Below are 17839 nucleotides of genomic sequence, written 5' to 3'. Positions count from 1 at the left end.
AACTTAGGGCAGACTAAGTACAAAAGGAGTCTTTGGAAGGATGCTTTTTGTTGTTGATTTTGTTTAACCCTAAAGCTAACAGTAATGGTTGGTTTGGCCTTTTGTCGCCTTATCTCTTGAGTATGTTTAATTTTGGATTTTTGTCTTATGCTTTTCTGATTTTTCCTGCAAGTTTAAAAATCCAGAAGGCTCTATTTTAGAAGTGCTAAACTTCTTAGCTTTTAAAAAAAGATAATTTTAAGCATGATGAAAAAGCCTGATCTAAGCCTATAGTACAAGGTTTTATAAAGCAAGGGGAGTAAACCTTCACGAAAATATGCTATTTTTTGGCATCTCTTGAAAGGAGCAAGTAAATTGTGGAAAGACAAACTGGACTTTGGTATTGTTTCCAGCAGACCGATCTTAACATAGTTAAGATCATTTATGGTTACTATTTTGAGCACTGTAAAGCAGTAGCAATACTAACAGATTTCTGATGGCTGCAAGCTCCCCGGGTTGCCTGATTAGCCATTCAGCAATATTAGTTATAGTATATTATGCTACACATATATCGGTGTTCCTTCAAGGAATAAAGAGTAGTTACAGCACATTTCATAATTCTACCTAAGATGTACAGATAATCTCCTTCTAGTTATCTCTCCCTTTTAAAGTCTCAAATTACTACCAAAATTACCAAAGAAGAGGCAGGACACAGTTCTGTTATGTTGCTAGTAATGCCTCAACTGCAAAACAAACATGGACAAAGACAGTGAATGTTAAGTTACTGCTGGATCTTGAAATATTTACATGCGATGGATTTATTTGTTTAGGGGATAACAGCCGATAAGAGAACAGCTTACATATTAAGGCAAGACCCAATTCCCCATCCGATGCAGACTTCCACAGTGTTGTTCCCATTCAATCCTTACGAAAGTGCTCCTCTTTGGCACAGGTATCAAGGAACCAGCAGCAAGCTAGTGCCAAAAACATAACCAGGCTGTCAGCAGCCATGCGGGTAGGCATTCATGTGTTCTTACTCTTGCAGCTCAGTATTCTCAGAGTAAAACTGGAGAACTGATCATCAGTGCTACAGAGCATTATATTAGCAGTTAACAACAACCAAACCAACCCTTTTCATTCTCTCAAATGCTCTCACTGTCAGAAGAGCAATTGGGGTATTTTCAGTTAAGGGGAGAGAAAGGGAGAGAACAACATTCATGTACGTCTACTGTTAAATTTCACATTTCCCCTTCCTATTTGGCCCAGTTTTGCAATGTGGCAGACTTCCTCCCAGTTAAACCCTTCCACGATCAGAGAGACTCCTCCCTTGCCCGTATTCCCTCAAGGCTCAATACCTTGCATGCGATCTCTCCAAGCACCTACAAATAGCCCTTCTCTTGCCCAGCCTCCAGTCCCAACTCAAGCCTGCCCTCCCACCTCCAGTACTGTCTGCCATCAAGCTGCCTGCTGGATTTACTCAATTTTAGGTTTTTCTTTTTGTAGACTGAACTAGAGCAGCCCTATGAGAGACCATGTCCACATAGTCATGCTGTGATCTCCTACGACCCCAGGCAGAGCCAGTCTCCAGACAGCACGTAGTTTTACACCAGCTTCCCGGGTAAGCTGCGCAGTGGTGGCAAAGCTTGCCCACTCTAGCTTTGCCAGGAGACTGTCGTAAGCTGTTTGCATCCCAACTTAAGCAAACAAACCCCAACCGCTAGCTTTAACACAGTTATTGGGGAAGTTCTGTCCATTTAGGAGTAGTGGGCACAAGGAGAAGTCAAATCAACATACTACAAGGAAGGCTGAGACAGAAGAAAACCACCAACTGCATCCAATTATGCTTTTCATTATTGTCCAGCTCTTCATACCACACACCCCTTCATGTTACGCACTGAGAATTTTTTGATAGCTTGCAGCTTTTATACCCACGTTATCTATAAAGAAGGACTCCTGTTTCTCTCCTCCTTTACCTCTACCCTGAGAGAATTCAGAATTAACCAGTACAGGTCAAGAGTTATTTGAAGATACACCAGCATGTCCTTGCAAGTAAGTGACTAGGTACCAAGAAATTCCCCTGCAGGGAAATGGTACACACCTCACTCCTAAAGGAGGATATTCTTATAGATGCGTCCACATTTCTGACAGCATTGATATGTTGACTGTTAGTATCAGTCTCTGCAAGTATGATCATGCTTCTTGCTACAGGTATAATACATTAAAACCCTGATGGGGCTAGTCACAAATCACCTGTAAAAAGTCTGGGAACATACATGAAAACTTTAATTCCTTAAGTATGGTTGCTGATGGCACCAGAAACAAAGCTGACAGGATGAAATGCTCCCTTTTGGGAGCCGTAAGTCAGAATACTGGAAATACCATAGACTTTGGAATAAAGATCATTTAAATTCATCTTCAAATGTTTCTAACCCCACCCTTCTCCCCCTAACCCCCAAAAACTCAGAGGACCACACCCAATCATACCAAACCAGAGATAAATCAATCGACTTGCTTTGAAATCATTCATTATAACAGATCCCATATTACCTCACAAACAAAAACCCTTCTGCTTTTACTCATTTCTCATGGTCAATTTGACTTATAAAACTAAATAGGAAAGAGTTTATTCCAAATGGGTGTTTTTATGCTGAACCCTATGTAAGGCTTGTTAAACAGAGCAGTATCTATCCCATGGTGAGAGCTCCTTGTTAATGAAAAGTAAAAAAAGAAAGAGGTGTCAAAGTTATAGCAAGTTTTTCTACTAGTGTATGTAGCCAAAGCTAAAAGCAGATTGACTAAGCTGAATTCAGATTACATAATTTTATAGCTCCTTTCTGGCTTCGAATTGTGAATTGACCATTCTGTACCTGAATGACCAACACCTGGGGCAGAGGCTTAGAGGTCAATACTTGGCACAAGGATATATATTGCTCCGGGCAGCTGCCAGCAAACCATTCCTGTTGAAGATGGCCAGGAAGTGAGGGCAAAGTGGAATGGAAACATTACCAGGGAAGTCCAACTCAAGCAGTCGGAGAAGGGATGACCTGCAAGGCTCCTAAGCCCTCAACTTACACTGCTTTCTGAACTCTCACAAACTGATCAGCTCGACAAAAGTCCTTTCAGATACATTGCATAAGTCTTCCCCCACTTTATACTGCAAATTAAAAGAGAACTGGTTATGAGATACACAGTCACTATGCAGTGGAGCTCTCTGGGTGAAGATGACCAAAGAGGGATTATAGACAAGCTTTATGTCATACTATAGACTACAGACATTATGCTCCATGGAGACCCATGTATTGGTTTCCTCCCTCCTACACCTCTGAAAGGGAATATGGGAGTTTTAAGTTCACTTTTAACACAAGCTTTAATTACTGTAATGAAGCCCTACATATGCATTAAAGAAAGGGAAAAGGGGACCAAGTAATCTAGACTCATAAGTACAAATAATGATCTTGGACAAGCTAGTGTATGAGGAACCTTCTTTTAGGATCCATAAAAAAAGCTGGCTGTTCTGCAAAATTAAAAAAAAAAAAAGCATAAAAAGACTGGTTGAAACTAAATTTTAAGCCTTATTTGTGGACCCTGGTGCATTTCAATTTGTTCATGAGAAAGTATAAGGATACCCTTACAAGTAACTCTCCACTCCAGCATTTTAAGAAAAGTCCTGACTGTTTCAAGGCCAGAGAACCTGGAAGTTATGTTTGCCTTTTAAAAATATTTTGTTTCTTCTTGACAATCCAACTTTAAAAGAGTCACATGGTAGATAGCAGGAATGATGCAAGCTGATAAGTGATTTGCAGTAACCATGTTTGGTTTAGCTCCTGGTTCAGTGTCAGAACAAACTCAAGGATTGTGGAATGCTTACTGGAACTGAACTGTTTTGGTTCTGCTTCACTAGTATTGTGAAGGGCTATACCAAAAAGTCCTGAATTATCAAGTTTATATATGTTTCCAGCTGTATGAAAACCCACTGAAGCCATTTGGTTTCAATTTTCCATCTGAAAAGCCTTTCTTTGTGCAATAAACAGCAACAACACTCAATAATGAACACAGTCTCAATCTGTCATGGCCTGTTCTGGTTTTGACTTTGGAAGCTTCTCCGAATTACACATTTAAGTGTAAGATCAAGCCAAAATTCAACCGAAGGAATTCAGCAATTATGAACTAACAAGCAAATCAGTATTTCAAAGTATCACTAAACCTGCTGTGGCCGAATGCAACTTAAAACACAATTCCCCATATGCTATAGGAAATATTTTTCCAGTGCTTCAGTTAGTTGCAGAACACCAGAAAAGTCCTTCAGTATGTTCAACTTTTTATAACGAAAAGGTCTCACTTGTCCAAAATCTTCTTCAAGGAAACACAGAATTCAGACTGTCAAGCTTCTCTCTACCCAAGCTTTCATTACTCTAGTTAAATGCTATGAAAATACTAGCAAAAGAAAGAAGGAATATCACTGGATTGGACTCATGGAAAAGGTAAGTAAAGCACAGGGCCATAACTCTGCTAATTGGATATCAGTGACTTAAATCAGAGACAAAATGGTACCCAGAATGTCAGAAATAACTGTCAGACAGTGAAAGACATTTTGGTTACAAAGATGATTTACATAGCTTCCCTTAATTTCTGGAAGTCTTTAACAGTAAGTAGAGGAATAATATTTTTGATGCTTTCGTATCTCCAACTAGTTTCAATTACACAGAACTTGACAGAGCTCTCATAGTTAAGATATCAACAACAACGTGAAGTTTCATACAGTGGGAACCAATTTGAAGCAATGGTGTAATTTTAATGCAGAAGTGTAGGTGAAGTATTAGCATATCAGAAATCTTACATGCAAGTAAAGCTCCTTTCTTACATACTTACAGGTAGGTTGTAGTCAGCAATAAGAGAAAAAAAGGCAGTGGTGGGCATTTACATTTTTAGATCTAAAGTAAGTAACTTATATCCCTATTTTATGCTGTTCAAACACAAATCGAACAATTTCCTGTGGCTCAAACTGTCACAGTGCTTCCGTCCAACTGCATGGGTGGTAACATGTGGTTGCTGGGGCAGGCTGACTGTAGAACTTGGAGTCATGTTCCATGGGACCACCAAAGCTCCTTGGCTTCTCCAGTCCCCTTCCACCCCTCCCTTCAAGTGAGAGAAAGACATGACTCTTCCCAAACTGTAATACCTCAACTATTAGCAGGCTATTATTCCTCCACAGTAGTTATGTACATCCAATTAGAAGGCTGTATGCATTTCCTGGGAACAAAAACAATAGTTGCTTTCATTTCAGGACTGGTTCAAAGTCCTGAACCAGGGCTCCAAAATTACACACGCCTTCCAGTAAAAACCAGGTAACTCAAACACCTTATTCTGTGTCTTGAATTCTAATAAATATTTTCACTGACAGAAAACTAACATAGCAAAAGGCATACTGCCTGCCATCCAGTACTACAGAAATCTGCACACACCACCATGGAAAAATTAGCTGTAGAGAATCAAGATTTTTGTTTGAGAATGAGTATGTGATTGCAAGTCATTCTTTCTTATGGACAAATGGAGACAAATAGTTACAGAAATCATTTTGAGGCGTCTAGCTTGCAACTGTGACCCGATTTCTAGATTTGCTGCAGAAATGGGGCTTCACCATTTCACAAACCACTTTGGTACACTGAATCAAGCTGGGCTCACCTTTTAGAGAACCAATTTTTAATTCAGCAAAAACTCCCAAGTTCCAGCCAAGATGCACCAATACTGGTGAACAGTGGTCAGCAACCATTTTGAAATAAATAAAACAGTTATTTCTAGCTTAACATACTCTGCAAATAACCTCATAAAAATATAATGTTTGAGATACAAGTTTCCTCTCATTCTGCCATCTCCTGTTCGGGAGAAGATCACGGAATTTCCTTAGAACACATGCTTCCTACTGGGTTAGTGTGTTACCACTCAAAACTTACGGTTTACATTTACAAGTGAAAAAAATTACCAAAATCTCAACTCCTGCCAAGTTGCAAGGATCTCATAACTGGTGTTTTATACAGGGCATGTTTTTCTTTTATTTCTTGGTTGTAGGGGAGTTTCCTGCTTCCCAGTCGAAATGACAGTGCATGATACAATCCACTGTTCACAAGCTCTTGATTATTCTGGGAATAATACATATACTAATACATTTTGGACAGATAGACTGCTACTCTCCCTCAGCACACAAATGTGAGGGATGACACAGAGCTATACCATCACTTCTCTTGCTCAGAGTATTTAATGGACTCACTACACTGTCTTCCTGCCCAACGATCCAAATACAGCCAGCAACTGGTTAAGAATCAGCTCCATTTACATTAGTACCTCACGAAGCAATGACGTTTTTAAGACTCAGCTTGACAAATGCCTGAACATCCTAGTCTGAATTCAGTGCTGACCCAGTTATAGGCAGAGCAGGGCTGGACTAAGTGACCTTCAGAATTCCTTTCCATCCTGGATTTATCTAGTTTGTCTGTAGTCTGGAGAAATCCTGACAGCAAACAACTGTACAGCTACTGAGTTATTTATCTGTACTGTTGGAATTATACCAAGGCACAAGTGTAATACCAAAGTGTTCAAATTACTTAACTGGAAGAAATAGTTATTACCTACAGGAAGGCTTTAGCTAAAACTGATAACTGAGTTTGGTTTACAAGCTGCCACTTGGCCACAGTAAGTGTATGTACAGTTTTACTTGAAAACTTTTTAAAACAGATGAGGTAAGCAGCAGTAGATAGGGTTTTACCTGAAAGGTGTGGTTGCATAATACAGCAGGGCTTTGGCAGCAATACCAAGTAATTCCTACTTTTCCCCATCCTTGCTTCTCCTACCCCATACTCCCATCCTCCTGATTTGCATCAGTACCATGTTTAGCAGGGAACAACAAACCATGTTTAAGCACTCCCTTGGCAAGGGATAGGGGAAGTTAACCTGATATAGTTTAATGCATGAAATCCTACTTTGTAGCACCAAAATGCTGCATAAGCAAAATGAAAGGTAGAATGTGCTAGGAACGGGGCGCATTGGTGGGGGGGCTGGGTAGAGGGCATGGAGAAAAAAAATTCTTCTCGTGCAGCATTAAAGTTCCAGTCTCATCAGATCATAGCATGAGTTTGAAATGTTGAGGTGCTGCTTCATGCTTTTACCTTAAGCAGCCTTTTTCCAACAGGAAAAGTTTGGAAGGTATTCTACTGGCTACCATAATTTCAATATACAATGAGTTAAGGAGTGACAAGTTTAGCTAAAGAAACTTGGGGAGTAAAGGTTTTTATTTTTCAACAGGAAGTGACTTCTGCTTCTTCTGAAAGTGCATCTGATTTTCTTTTTTTTTTTTTTCCCCCCTTTTTTTATGAAGGGAAGAAGTTAGTCCCATAACCCAGCCATGCTTACATTTATTTCTAGTGATGGTGTCATAAATCTACTCTGGTATAATAATCTAAGGGACAAATACACATCTACTTCTATATCCACCTCAGTTCTTCTAAGAGCATAATTACAGATAGAAAAGCTCTGAATTGGTACTTAGAGAGGTGATGAGTCTTCCAAGAAATTGGTGGCTTACAGGTAGGTACCTAATTCACTGAGCAAGCCCCTTACATTACCAAGGCTCAAGTCAGAGAATAGCCTATATCCACTTTCTTTGAGGGACTCATCCCATAAGGGACTACACATACAGATTTTATCACACTTTACCCCTGTATATAATTAAGAGGAGTACTTTGGACTGTTTTATAATCTTAGATTGAGTGGGTTAAAAAAAAAAAGAACAGGTTTTACTGGGTATAGCTGGGTGTGCACACTTACCAAATTACAGTGTATTGTAGTGTAGTCATTTATAGCCAGGCTGCCTTTGCAATTAGCTATATTGCCACACTTGGTTAAAAAAAGCACATAACCTGCAAGAGCATTTCTGAATCTCTACAATGCAATTACAGAATGTAGTTTCCAGTCACCAGACAGTGGCCTACAGACTAGATGTGAAATCCACCCCCCCCTTGGTATTAATCAGTCTGAGCTTAATTAGCAGCTCAAGCAGTAGTCTCTCCTTCAATTATGTTCTCCCCTTTCTAGAAACTATAGAGCTACACTAAAATTAGGTTGAATAAAATATGTTATGTCCTGAAATAAGGGCTCATTCCTGTTGGGATAGCGTACAGTTGCTCATCGTAAATGCTTTGTACCTGAGTTTTGCATTTTCTCCTCTTCACTTTTACATTTTTCAAGTAATTGTAGTTTTAATTCTGCAAAGTACTGTCATATAACCAAACTATAAATAATAATATTTAAATATGTTTTCTTCTAACAGCACCACACCCTCCTAAACACATTCCTTATAAGATGAGATTTTACAATAATGAGGTGTAACCTGCCTTCCCCCCCATTGCACTAGCAATTTGTAATTTAGATAGAATCATATTTGGCATCAAAAATACAGCTCTATACCATCCTAAAAGTTCTGTCAGAATGTACATTAAATATGGTATCTTAATTTTAAGAAACTAGTTAAGTGGTAGTATTCCAGTGAAAAATTCTCTTACCAGAACTTGATGACAGAACAGCTCCTTTGTGGGAAGGTGCTTTAATTGTGCTGATAGTTTTATTTTCACATCCTCTCTTCAAGGGCAACACAGGTGGAACCATTTTAACCTTGGGAGCTGATACAGTTCGTAGAGTGATTGGGCCTTTCTTCAGTATGTTTCTCCTTTGTGTTGTCCCATCTTTCACAGAAGGCATCTGTTTTTTTAAAAACAAAACCAAAAAAACCAAAAACCAACAAGAAAAAAACCCAAACAAACAAAAAAAAACCAACCACACACCACCACTCTGAGAACCTGACAATCTCCCTTTCCAGCATCTGTAATGAAATACTGACCACACAGGTAAGGGATATGCTTAGCTGTTCGCTGTCATATTGTTCACATTTGCAGTTCAGAACCTCAAGAATCATCTCCTGAATGGCCTTCAGCAACACAAAACTATTAGTTTGAAGCTAATCACTGGTAATGGCAAACACTAAAGAGGTTACAGAGGTCATTTTACATCAGGATTTCTTCCTCTTCCTCCCCAAACTCTAATTAAGCCATTCAATTACATGACTGCACCTAATCGCAAGACAAATTCTTTACCAAGCAACTACACAAGTTAATGCACTGAGAAGTTAGTTGTCCTGTACCACCTGAAACATCACAGCCCTTACAATGGGTTTCCTGGTCTAGGTCTTACATTACAGCACAGAAACAGGTTAAAATCTTTCATATTCAGGTGCCATAGATAAAACAAATTCAGGAGTAGACCCAGGACAGGTTTAAAATAACTGGTTTATATGTAGCACTCATCAACCTTTCATACAGAATTCTTGATCCAGTTTATGTAGACACTAATTCATGACCACTCATGCTGTAAAGTTAAGCTTATGAAGGTAAACTCATAAGAATGTACAGCTCTTCACATGCTTTTCTGTGACTCAAGCCGATATGCAGCAATTTGGTCATATTGATGCACTTTCTCCTTTTGACTCCAATCCTCATCTTCATTTTCAGAAGTTCACCTGTACTTTTCAGAAGACCTCTTGTTTAGTCTGATTGGTCTACTCCACATTTTACAGAATTTGCTCTATTGATTTTCCAGGTACCAGCAGAACAACTACTATCACAAAGGTTTCCATCTTGGCAGCAGGGTGAATTAAAAGCATTCTCTCCAACCCTCAGCAGCAAGAGAAAGGACTGAAGCAGAATCCAAGCTCTGAAAGACTTTATAACTAAAATAGACCATCCTTGCTTTCATGTTCATTTAGGTTTTCAAGTTAAATTATTTATCATAATAAATAATGTTATGTACTAATTTCTTCTGTAATGTTTCAAAAATGAATAGCTGCTTCTGTTTTGCCTTAAGTAGCTTCCTCTGTATACTGAGCTTTACTGGAGTTTTTCTGGCCAATCAGTAAAGCCCGACAAAAATTCAGACAACACCAGTTTTACCGGTAAGAGCTGCTGCCTCCATTTCACCAATTTAACATAAGCTGTTGAACCCACAAGCGAACAACAGGAGGGACTCTATATAGCATCAAGACCCCATCTCTGTGTCCCTACCATGCCTCCTGAGATCTTGGTCGGCCCAACCCCAAAGCTCTTCCCTTTTTTCCCCACCATTCCTTTTCTTTTAACTTTCTTTCAGAGTGTTTGAAAGCAGCACATTTCTCCTGACAGGCAGCTGACTCATCTGAAAATATTTCCCAACCAACCAGCGCACGCATACCTCCCGGCCAGGAAGTTTGCACCTTCCAGCTGGCTGACTGCCCAAAACCAGGTATATGCCCTCCGCATGAGAAATATTTCCTGGCTACTCTTAACTACTCTAATGAGTCCCGGTTCTACTTCAAATAAACAAACTCCCAAATTATTCAAAGCAGACAGTTAAATTAAGATGTTAAAAATAAAATGCTTGACCAACTTGTTCGTCTTTGGGTTTTCTGCAATTTAATATTATTGTTAATATATGCACAACATTTCTGTAAGTAAATTTTTAAAAGTGTAATTTAGTTCTAAAGCATGTTTTGAAAGAAAATACTGAAAACAGCAATTTACCTCTAATGTCTATTTAAAGTTACAACACCACTAGAATTATCTTGATAAAAGCACATATTAAAGCTATATTTAGAATAGCTTCACCAAGTTACGTTATGCAATTTTACCAGTTTGACTAAATTAAGACTTGTTTGCTTTTATTAGAAATCTTACCAACTGCATTGTCTTAAAAAGACTTTACAAAAAAAATTTTTATACCACAGAGTAAGATGAAGGCTGAAGATATTAAATCGCACTTGAGGCCAAGTGCAACCAGTTTGTAAAACAGTACTTCTTCACTCCCTTTATTAGGGAGAGACTTCACCTCAGAAATAAACACTACAGTTACATTTTTAGACACAAAACCCACTCCCCAATTTCCATTCAACACTTTGCAATGCAGAATTCCCTTCTTCCAAATGTACAAAACATATAATTAAGTATGGAAAGAAGAAAAGCTTACCAGAGGAACAGAGTGCAGGTCAAATGTTTCATTTGCCACATCTTTTATCAAGGTTGCTTCCACAAGAATTCCCATGTTGCTGCTTTGCTCCTTTTCACCTCCAGTCGGGTACATGTTTTGAGCACAGGGCTGCATTAAAGAGTTTGAACTTTCCATTTTCTCATTCAGCATCTCCTCTGAGTTCTCTACACACATTGGAAGTGCAGCAGAAACCAAGGAGCATGCCGAATGGGTAGAGCTTTCTTTGCCAACATCTTCCGGATTCTGCTTTAATGCAGGTGTCTTTGAAGCCTTGTGGGAAGCGTTTCTGGGATGTGTTGTGGCATGTACGACTTGGCTAGTGAAGAGGTGTTTGTTAAGATGTAGCTTATGGGGCTTATGCACAGGCAATTCCACTTTAGTATCTTTAGCTAGATCCATTTTCTTTTTCAGCACTTTTACAGAGGGGGACAACTGCCTCGGGGAAGCAGCCAGTGAAGATGAGGAGACAGCTGATAGTTGGGGAGACTGGGGAGACCGTTTTAATGCTGCACTGTCTCTTGACTGTAGCACAGGTCTAGACATAACCTTTGGCTTAACATTTTTGAAATTAGGTTTGGGAAAACTAACAATCTCAGATTTCTTTGCTTTGGTTATTGTTGACACAATAGGAGACCTGCCCACTGGTTTTCCTGCAGTTTGACCTGAACTAGGTTTAAGCGAAGGCCTTTTATTATGCCCTCCCACAAACACATTATTTGGTCTTAGTTTAGGAGACTTGCCTCCAAGTTCTGCCAAAGCTGAAACAGAAAAAGTTGTATTTTGTGATCGTTCCTTAGGGGTTGAAGTACATAGAACAGAATCGCTTTCATCAGCCATAGGACTGAAGACCACAAAAGTTGCTTCGCATTTCAGGTCAGGCAAAACAGTCCTCTTTAATTTTGGTACACTGCAAGATATGAAAGTGGTGTTGTGCATATCCTGAAGAGCAGCATTTCCAGGGATACTTTGTTCTTTGGTTAAGGGTTCACTGGTTTTCTTTGATACTTGTTCTCCATCCATTTTATCTACTGGGAGAAGGTGCACATTATTTACAGGACTATCCACGCATGTCTCAGCATTGGAATTACCAGTTTCATCATAGTCAGTGGCATCCTGCAAGGGTTTCACTTGGTCATCTTCATTAATATTAATGCATGGTGATAATGCATCTCTCCTGTAAGGATCCATACATCCAGCAGCTAGTTTTACAGACTGTGCTTCTGTTTCCTGTGATTCTTTATCAGTCTTGTTAGTGTTTTTTAGATAGTGTTTGACACCTGCAGAGGCAGGACGACATACTTCAAGTTCCAAATAGGCATCTGGACTTTCTGAAGCCACTATTGTAGTGGAGAAATTAGGTATTCTTTCTGAGCTGGTTCCATCAAATTTCTCTCTCGTACATACTTCAGAAGAGATTAGTGTTTCCCTCAGATGCATGTCATCATTTTGATCAGTTCCCAGAGTTTCACCTATGACATTAGCAACATCCAATGTGCTCAGGTGGCAGCATGCCCTGTCATTTATCAGGGACTGTGTGTTCTGCTCTGAAGCAGGAAGAGGTAATACACATTTAGAGTCAGTCTGACTGTAAGGCACTGATTGTTTGAAACTCTGATCTTGCATTTTTGCCATAGCAACGTTACCTTTCAGTAATTCTGTTGTTTCTTTCAAGTCACAGTTCAAAGCATATACACAAGTCTGTTCAGTCACAGAAGACGTGCATGGAGCATCTGCACCTCCCAACAGAGCTCCTGTGCAGTTGTATTTACCAGGTGCCTTCTGCAGATTAAGTGCTTCAATACACTGCTGTTTTAAAAAAGTACTTCTGAAGTCACTTTTCTTTTCAAGAATGGTATCATCTTCATGTTCAGTCACTATACCTTGGTCAGTTGAATTACCATATATCTTGGTGGCACAATTCTTTGTGGAAGGTGTAGCTCTGTCACATGCGTAGTTATTTCTATTTTCATCCCTTATAAGTAAGGAAGACTTCAAGCCATTCTTTGCTTTGTCATCTGACTTTTCAACATTCATTTTGAAGGCTAAATTTTAAACTGTTTTCATTTTATACTTTTTTAAAATCTCAGAGAATGCAGATTCTTCTGAACTTTGCAGAAAACAGCTTTTCCCTGGAATGTGTCAACTGTCCTGAAAGATATTTAAAAAGTAGTTCTTTGTTTTCATGTTTCCCAAGAGGATTCAAAAGTTCTGGAATTAAAAATAAATGAAAAACAATTAGCCAAAACAGGATTTTAAGACAGTAAGCATTCTTAAGCTATTAGTCTTTGAATCAAGTGCAGCCATTTTGACCAACTTCCTTAAACAAATTAGGCTTTTACAATGATGCCATCCGTGCATGCTTACCTTCACAAGCCATTTCTGCCTCCCGGACTGCCAAGCAACTTTTGAACCCTTTGGTCAGTTGCAACCAAGTGTGACTTTAGGGTTGCATTCTCAGATACCTGGCTTGCTTGGCTTCCAGGCAAGCAAAGGAAAAACCCAAAAGATTTGGCTCAACAGTAAAAAGGTATCCGAGGGACAACATGATAGAATGAACCATCATTTTTCCCTCTTCCAATACCAGGTACCCAACAAAAGGGCATAGTTCCTCATACAGTGTGTAGTCAAGCTATAAAGCTTCTTACTGCACGGTGCTTGCAAGCCAAAAGCTTACACAGCCTTAAACACAAGCGGCTAAGAGCCATGTAAGAAAAATCTGTCCAAAACTAATACCAAACTGACTCAAGAATCTCTCAGTCACAAGCCGCAAGCAGCTAGGAGAACTCTAGGGAAGAATCACTACACGCTCATCCTGTTCTTATACTCTTCACTCAGCATTTAGCCCTGGTTACTGCTGGAGACGGGACACAGCATTAGGTGGTTCTTTAGTCTGACCATGTCTGGTCACACCTATGTTCTTATGTACAAGTTTGCATGAAGAGAGGAAATTAAGAGAGATCTAAATTGTAATAATGATGAAATGCTACTGTATAAGCTCAGGTCTAGAACAGACACCAGAGCAGCAACAAAGGAGCAACCCCTAAGAATCCCAGTGAAGAAAAACTTCAGTGTTCATCCCTTGATGCACATAACAAAGAGCATTAACAACCCCAGACAGAAGTTTTTCTCTGCGCTGAAGGCCTCCTTCCTGCCTTTCAAGGAAGCAATGCACAGCAGAGGCAGCTCAAGATCTTCAAAGAGTTGTCTTAAAGACATCTGACCTGAAATAAAGAGAAGACGGGGAGGTTCATAATCAGCTCTGGGGTTACAGCAGTACACTACTCCAGTGCTGCTGGGATAGCCAACAGATAGATGCATGAGACCCCTTCAGAGTCACTGGAAAGCAGTTCCTTACACAGCAACAGCCACCATCTTCTATAAAGATGACACAAGATTAGCCAAGTGGGGAAACAATTGCAGCATCATCTCCAGCAGAGTAGAGCCGCATATCCTCACCCAAAACCCTACAGAAGCAGAAGGGGATGGGGAAACAACCAAAAAACTAAAGAAAAGGCCTTGCAACATATAAGGACAAGTTCCTAGCAAGCACTAAGACCACACCCAGGTACCAAAACCACAAGGGCATGAACAAGAGAACATCCAAACTGTCCAAAGCAGCTAGATGACCCCCATAGCACAACTCCATATGAAAGGCTCCTAGTACCAGAAATGAGACCAGATGTAGGAAGAACTTCAAGTTTATAAGATGTGGTTGCAGTGGGGTGGAGGATCTGGCAGGAAGAAGGGTCACTTTCAGAGCAATGAAGTCTAAATGGGAGGGACAGAGGTTACTAGATCCAACAAGGGAATCGGGCTGAAGATGTGTGCATTGACAAAGGTCAACTTCTGAACCGAAGAGCAGGGAAATTGGACAGGTGTTGAACACCATCACACATCTGGAGTGACAAATTCCACTCTCCAATCAAAGAACAGGAAGGAGGAGAACACTTGCCATCAAAAACAATGAGCAAACAGGTCAGCGGTGTTTAACTAAAATGCAGACACCAGAGCATGGTATCCTCAAATGAGGATACTGATATAATGACAAATTTGAAATCTGGTGGGAAGAAAGCAGCAAGACATGAACATCAGGATTAAGTATATAGGGTGGACAGAAAAATGTACACTAATGTGAGAATTACATTAAAGTCTGAAATTATTTGACTGTAAGTTAACCACAGTGACTAGCAGAGTCCCTACAGACTAAAAATCCAGAGATAACAGAAAAACAGAATCTTTGATCTGCACTATTGACCATCTCAACTAGGGTGACAATACTGGTTGCAATATACTGAGACAGGTCAAGGAGGCTACAAGATCAGAAAACATAATAATAATAACAGAAGACTTCTGCTATCTTGATGTTGATTAGGCACACTGAAGAATAATTCTCTGGTCACATTTTTGTACAGGAATCGATGACTGCTTTGGGAAACAAGTTTGCCATGACAAGAGAACCAACTCTTGATTTGTTCTCCAATGAACAAATTTAAATCCTCACAGAAACTACATAAACCATTTTGGAAACCACAGCAGAGGAAAGAAAACAAGCTCTTATCAGCAAATACTTCGGAAAGTGTAAAATAAAGCCAGGACACTAAGTAGTGACAGGTTAAGTTGCTAAAAGCAAGAATGCATAATTCAAAAAGCTGACATTTTTCCTTAACCCTTATTTTCATCAGCTGGAAACATAGCTTGAATAATTACGTTCAATACAAATCCTTTTTAATACCAATGAAAAGTATAAAGCTTTCCAGACAGCCTGTAGGGCCTGTAAACAGTTTTGAGTACAAAAGCAGCACTCAAATTAAGACCATTCTAGAACTGCAGGAATTTGCATGCTCACTGTGGACCAAACAGAGTGGCTTCTGGCCCACCACCTTGTCTTTACGTGGGACTTTAAGCATCTGTCTCGGACTGAGGGTAAAAAGACCATGGAACAAGGAAACGACAAGCTACTGAGATCAGACAGCACCCTCCTCTGTCCCCCCTTCCTCCCCCAAGATGAAATGGCTTAACTAGCTTAAAATCTCCTCTTTCCTTAAGCTGGTCTAGATCCTTTGCTTACATACTATTATTCAATCCCTATAGAAGCATGAACAATTTCAGTACCCTCATTTACATCTTCCATTAGGAAACCTAAGGCAGATTCAAGAGTTCTTCCAAAAAAGTCTTCCCTGAAGGCAGGGCAAGAACCTGTCCTGAATAATTTTCCATTCATTTAAGTCAATCACAGAATCAACTGCTGAAAAATATTTGCAAACTTTGCTTTCACTGTTGTTTTGACACATTAAAACTAGTTTCTACTTGTCTGGAGACTAGCCCATTACACAGCTTGCTCACCTCGTCATGCAACAAAAAGTTAAGATTCCATTTTGATCCAGCATTAGCTCAGATCTAAGCAGCAGTCTTGCCTCTTTCAAAAGCTTTCTTACTACAGAAAACAGGGAACTTCAATATGCCAAGACTTCACAAGACTGAGATCCCAAGAATTTAAAGAATGACATGCTAGCTTACAGTATGCATAGCTAATAATGCCAAAATTTAAAACAGCACAGGCAGCTAAGTAAACCTTGATCCAATCGACGCTGAAAAAGCTCCAAGAAAAATAAAAGTAGTTTTGAGACTGAGTAGAGAAATGAGGAAGTGTGTTAAAGTTGCATATACGAATGTGCACATGTACGTGTAGAAGTCTGCTCACACAGTGCTCTGGACTTCCACATAACCAAAGAATATACAGTAATAAACCACTGATTCAACTATTTTTAAAGCAAATTTTCACTTTAGTAATCAATACTTTCACGAGCAACTAGACCAGCTTCAACTAGACCAGCTTCAACTACAGCTTCATATCCACATTTAGAGTCCTAAAAGTGTCCTGCATAAAAAGTGAGGTATTCCTAAGGATTAACTATAGTGTATAAAAATCTGTAACCTAGATGAACATTAGTCCTTAAAAAAAAACCAAAAAAAACTACACGACATTCTGTAACTCTGCAGGTACTAATACGTTCATCAGGCTTACAAGAACGCTTCCTGGCAATGAAAAATTATTTAGATTTAAGATCTGCCATAGGAGGCCGAATGAAAAATTAACTTCGGCCAGCATATCCTCCATAGTAGTGATCGGTAGCAGATGCACAGACACAACAGTTGCCCTTCCCAAGAACATTCCTTCCCAAGAATACACTGTTCCTGGCAACTAATGACTTGGGGTATTCTAAACTAAATACTACTAATAAACTTGCTTGGAGTTTGTCTTGCAACAACAAGCATGATGCATGCCTGGCCTCCACAACACCCTACAGCGCAGCGCAAAAGAGTTCAGTTGTTTTGTGCCTTTGGTAAAGCTCAATTTGCCAAATTTCAGTTGTATATTTCAAGTGCTTACACACTGCAAAAGAAGTCTTACTTATCAGAGCTTTAAGCTTTCCCCTTCCTCAAGAGATATAAGAGCTTGGAGTAACAGAAGTATCACTTTGAAAAAAAGGGAAAGGAGCTTGGCAAGCACATTCCCCTAAAAGAAGATCAGCTGCCAGCAGCCCCAGATCCAGGAAAAACACACTACACTACACCAGACAGAACTAGGCTCAGAGCAAGATCTTGTCACTTCTACTAACCTACAGGGCGGGTCTGGGGATGTTCTGTAAGAGGGCAGAGGGACAGTGACTCATTCAGTACTGGGTAAATAGGAATCAAAACCATATCAATTACAATAGATAATTCAACCTGCAAGTTTACAAATCACTACAAAAATGCAAGTCAGTTTGTGTTAGTGTCACAACACAGACAGTAATAA

General features: G+C 39.6%; 1 protein-coding gene across 4 annotated transcripts in view; it reads right to left on the bottom strand.

The window, feature by feature from the left end:
• The window catches only part of MTUS1 (microtubule associated scaffold protein 1), a 128683-nt gene that overhangs the window by 80237 nt on the left and 30607 nt on the right, over positions 1–17839 (bottom strand). For all 4 annotated transcript variants that reach the window (XM_052779951.1, XM_052779942.1, XM_052779945.1 and 1 more), the window contains exons 2-3: positions 11020–13248; positions 8532–8727 (exon numbers count right to left, since the gene is read on the bottom strand). In XM_052779951.1, the coding sequence (XP_052635911.1) occupies positions 8532–8727; positions 11020–13074 (2251 nt within the window). In that variant the 5' untranslated portion in view covers positions 13075–13248. The remainder of the gene's footprint in view (positions 1–8531; positions 8728–11019; positions 13249–17839) is intronic.

This window comes from Harpia harpyja, chromosome 2 (genome assembly GCF_026419915.1).
Source record: "Harpia harpyja isolate bHarHar1 chromosome 2, bHarHar1 primary haplotype, whole genome shotgun sequence".
Lineage (NCBI taxonomy): Eukaryota > Metazoa > Chordata > Aves > Accipitriformes > Accipitridae > Harpia > Harpia harpyja.
Note: the sequence above shows the minus strand (reverse complement) of the source record. Positions and strands in the feature narration are given on the sequence as shown.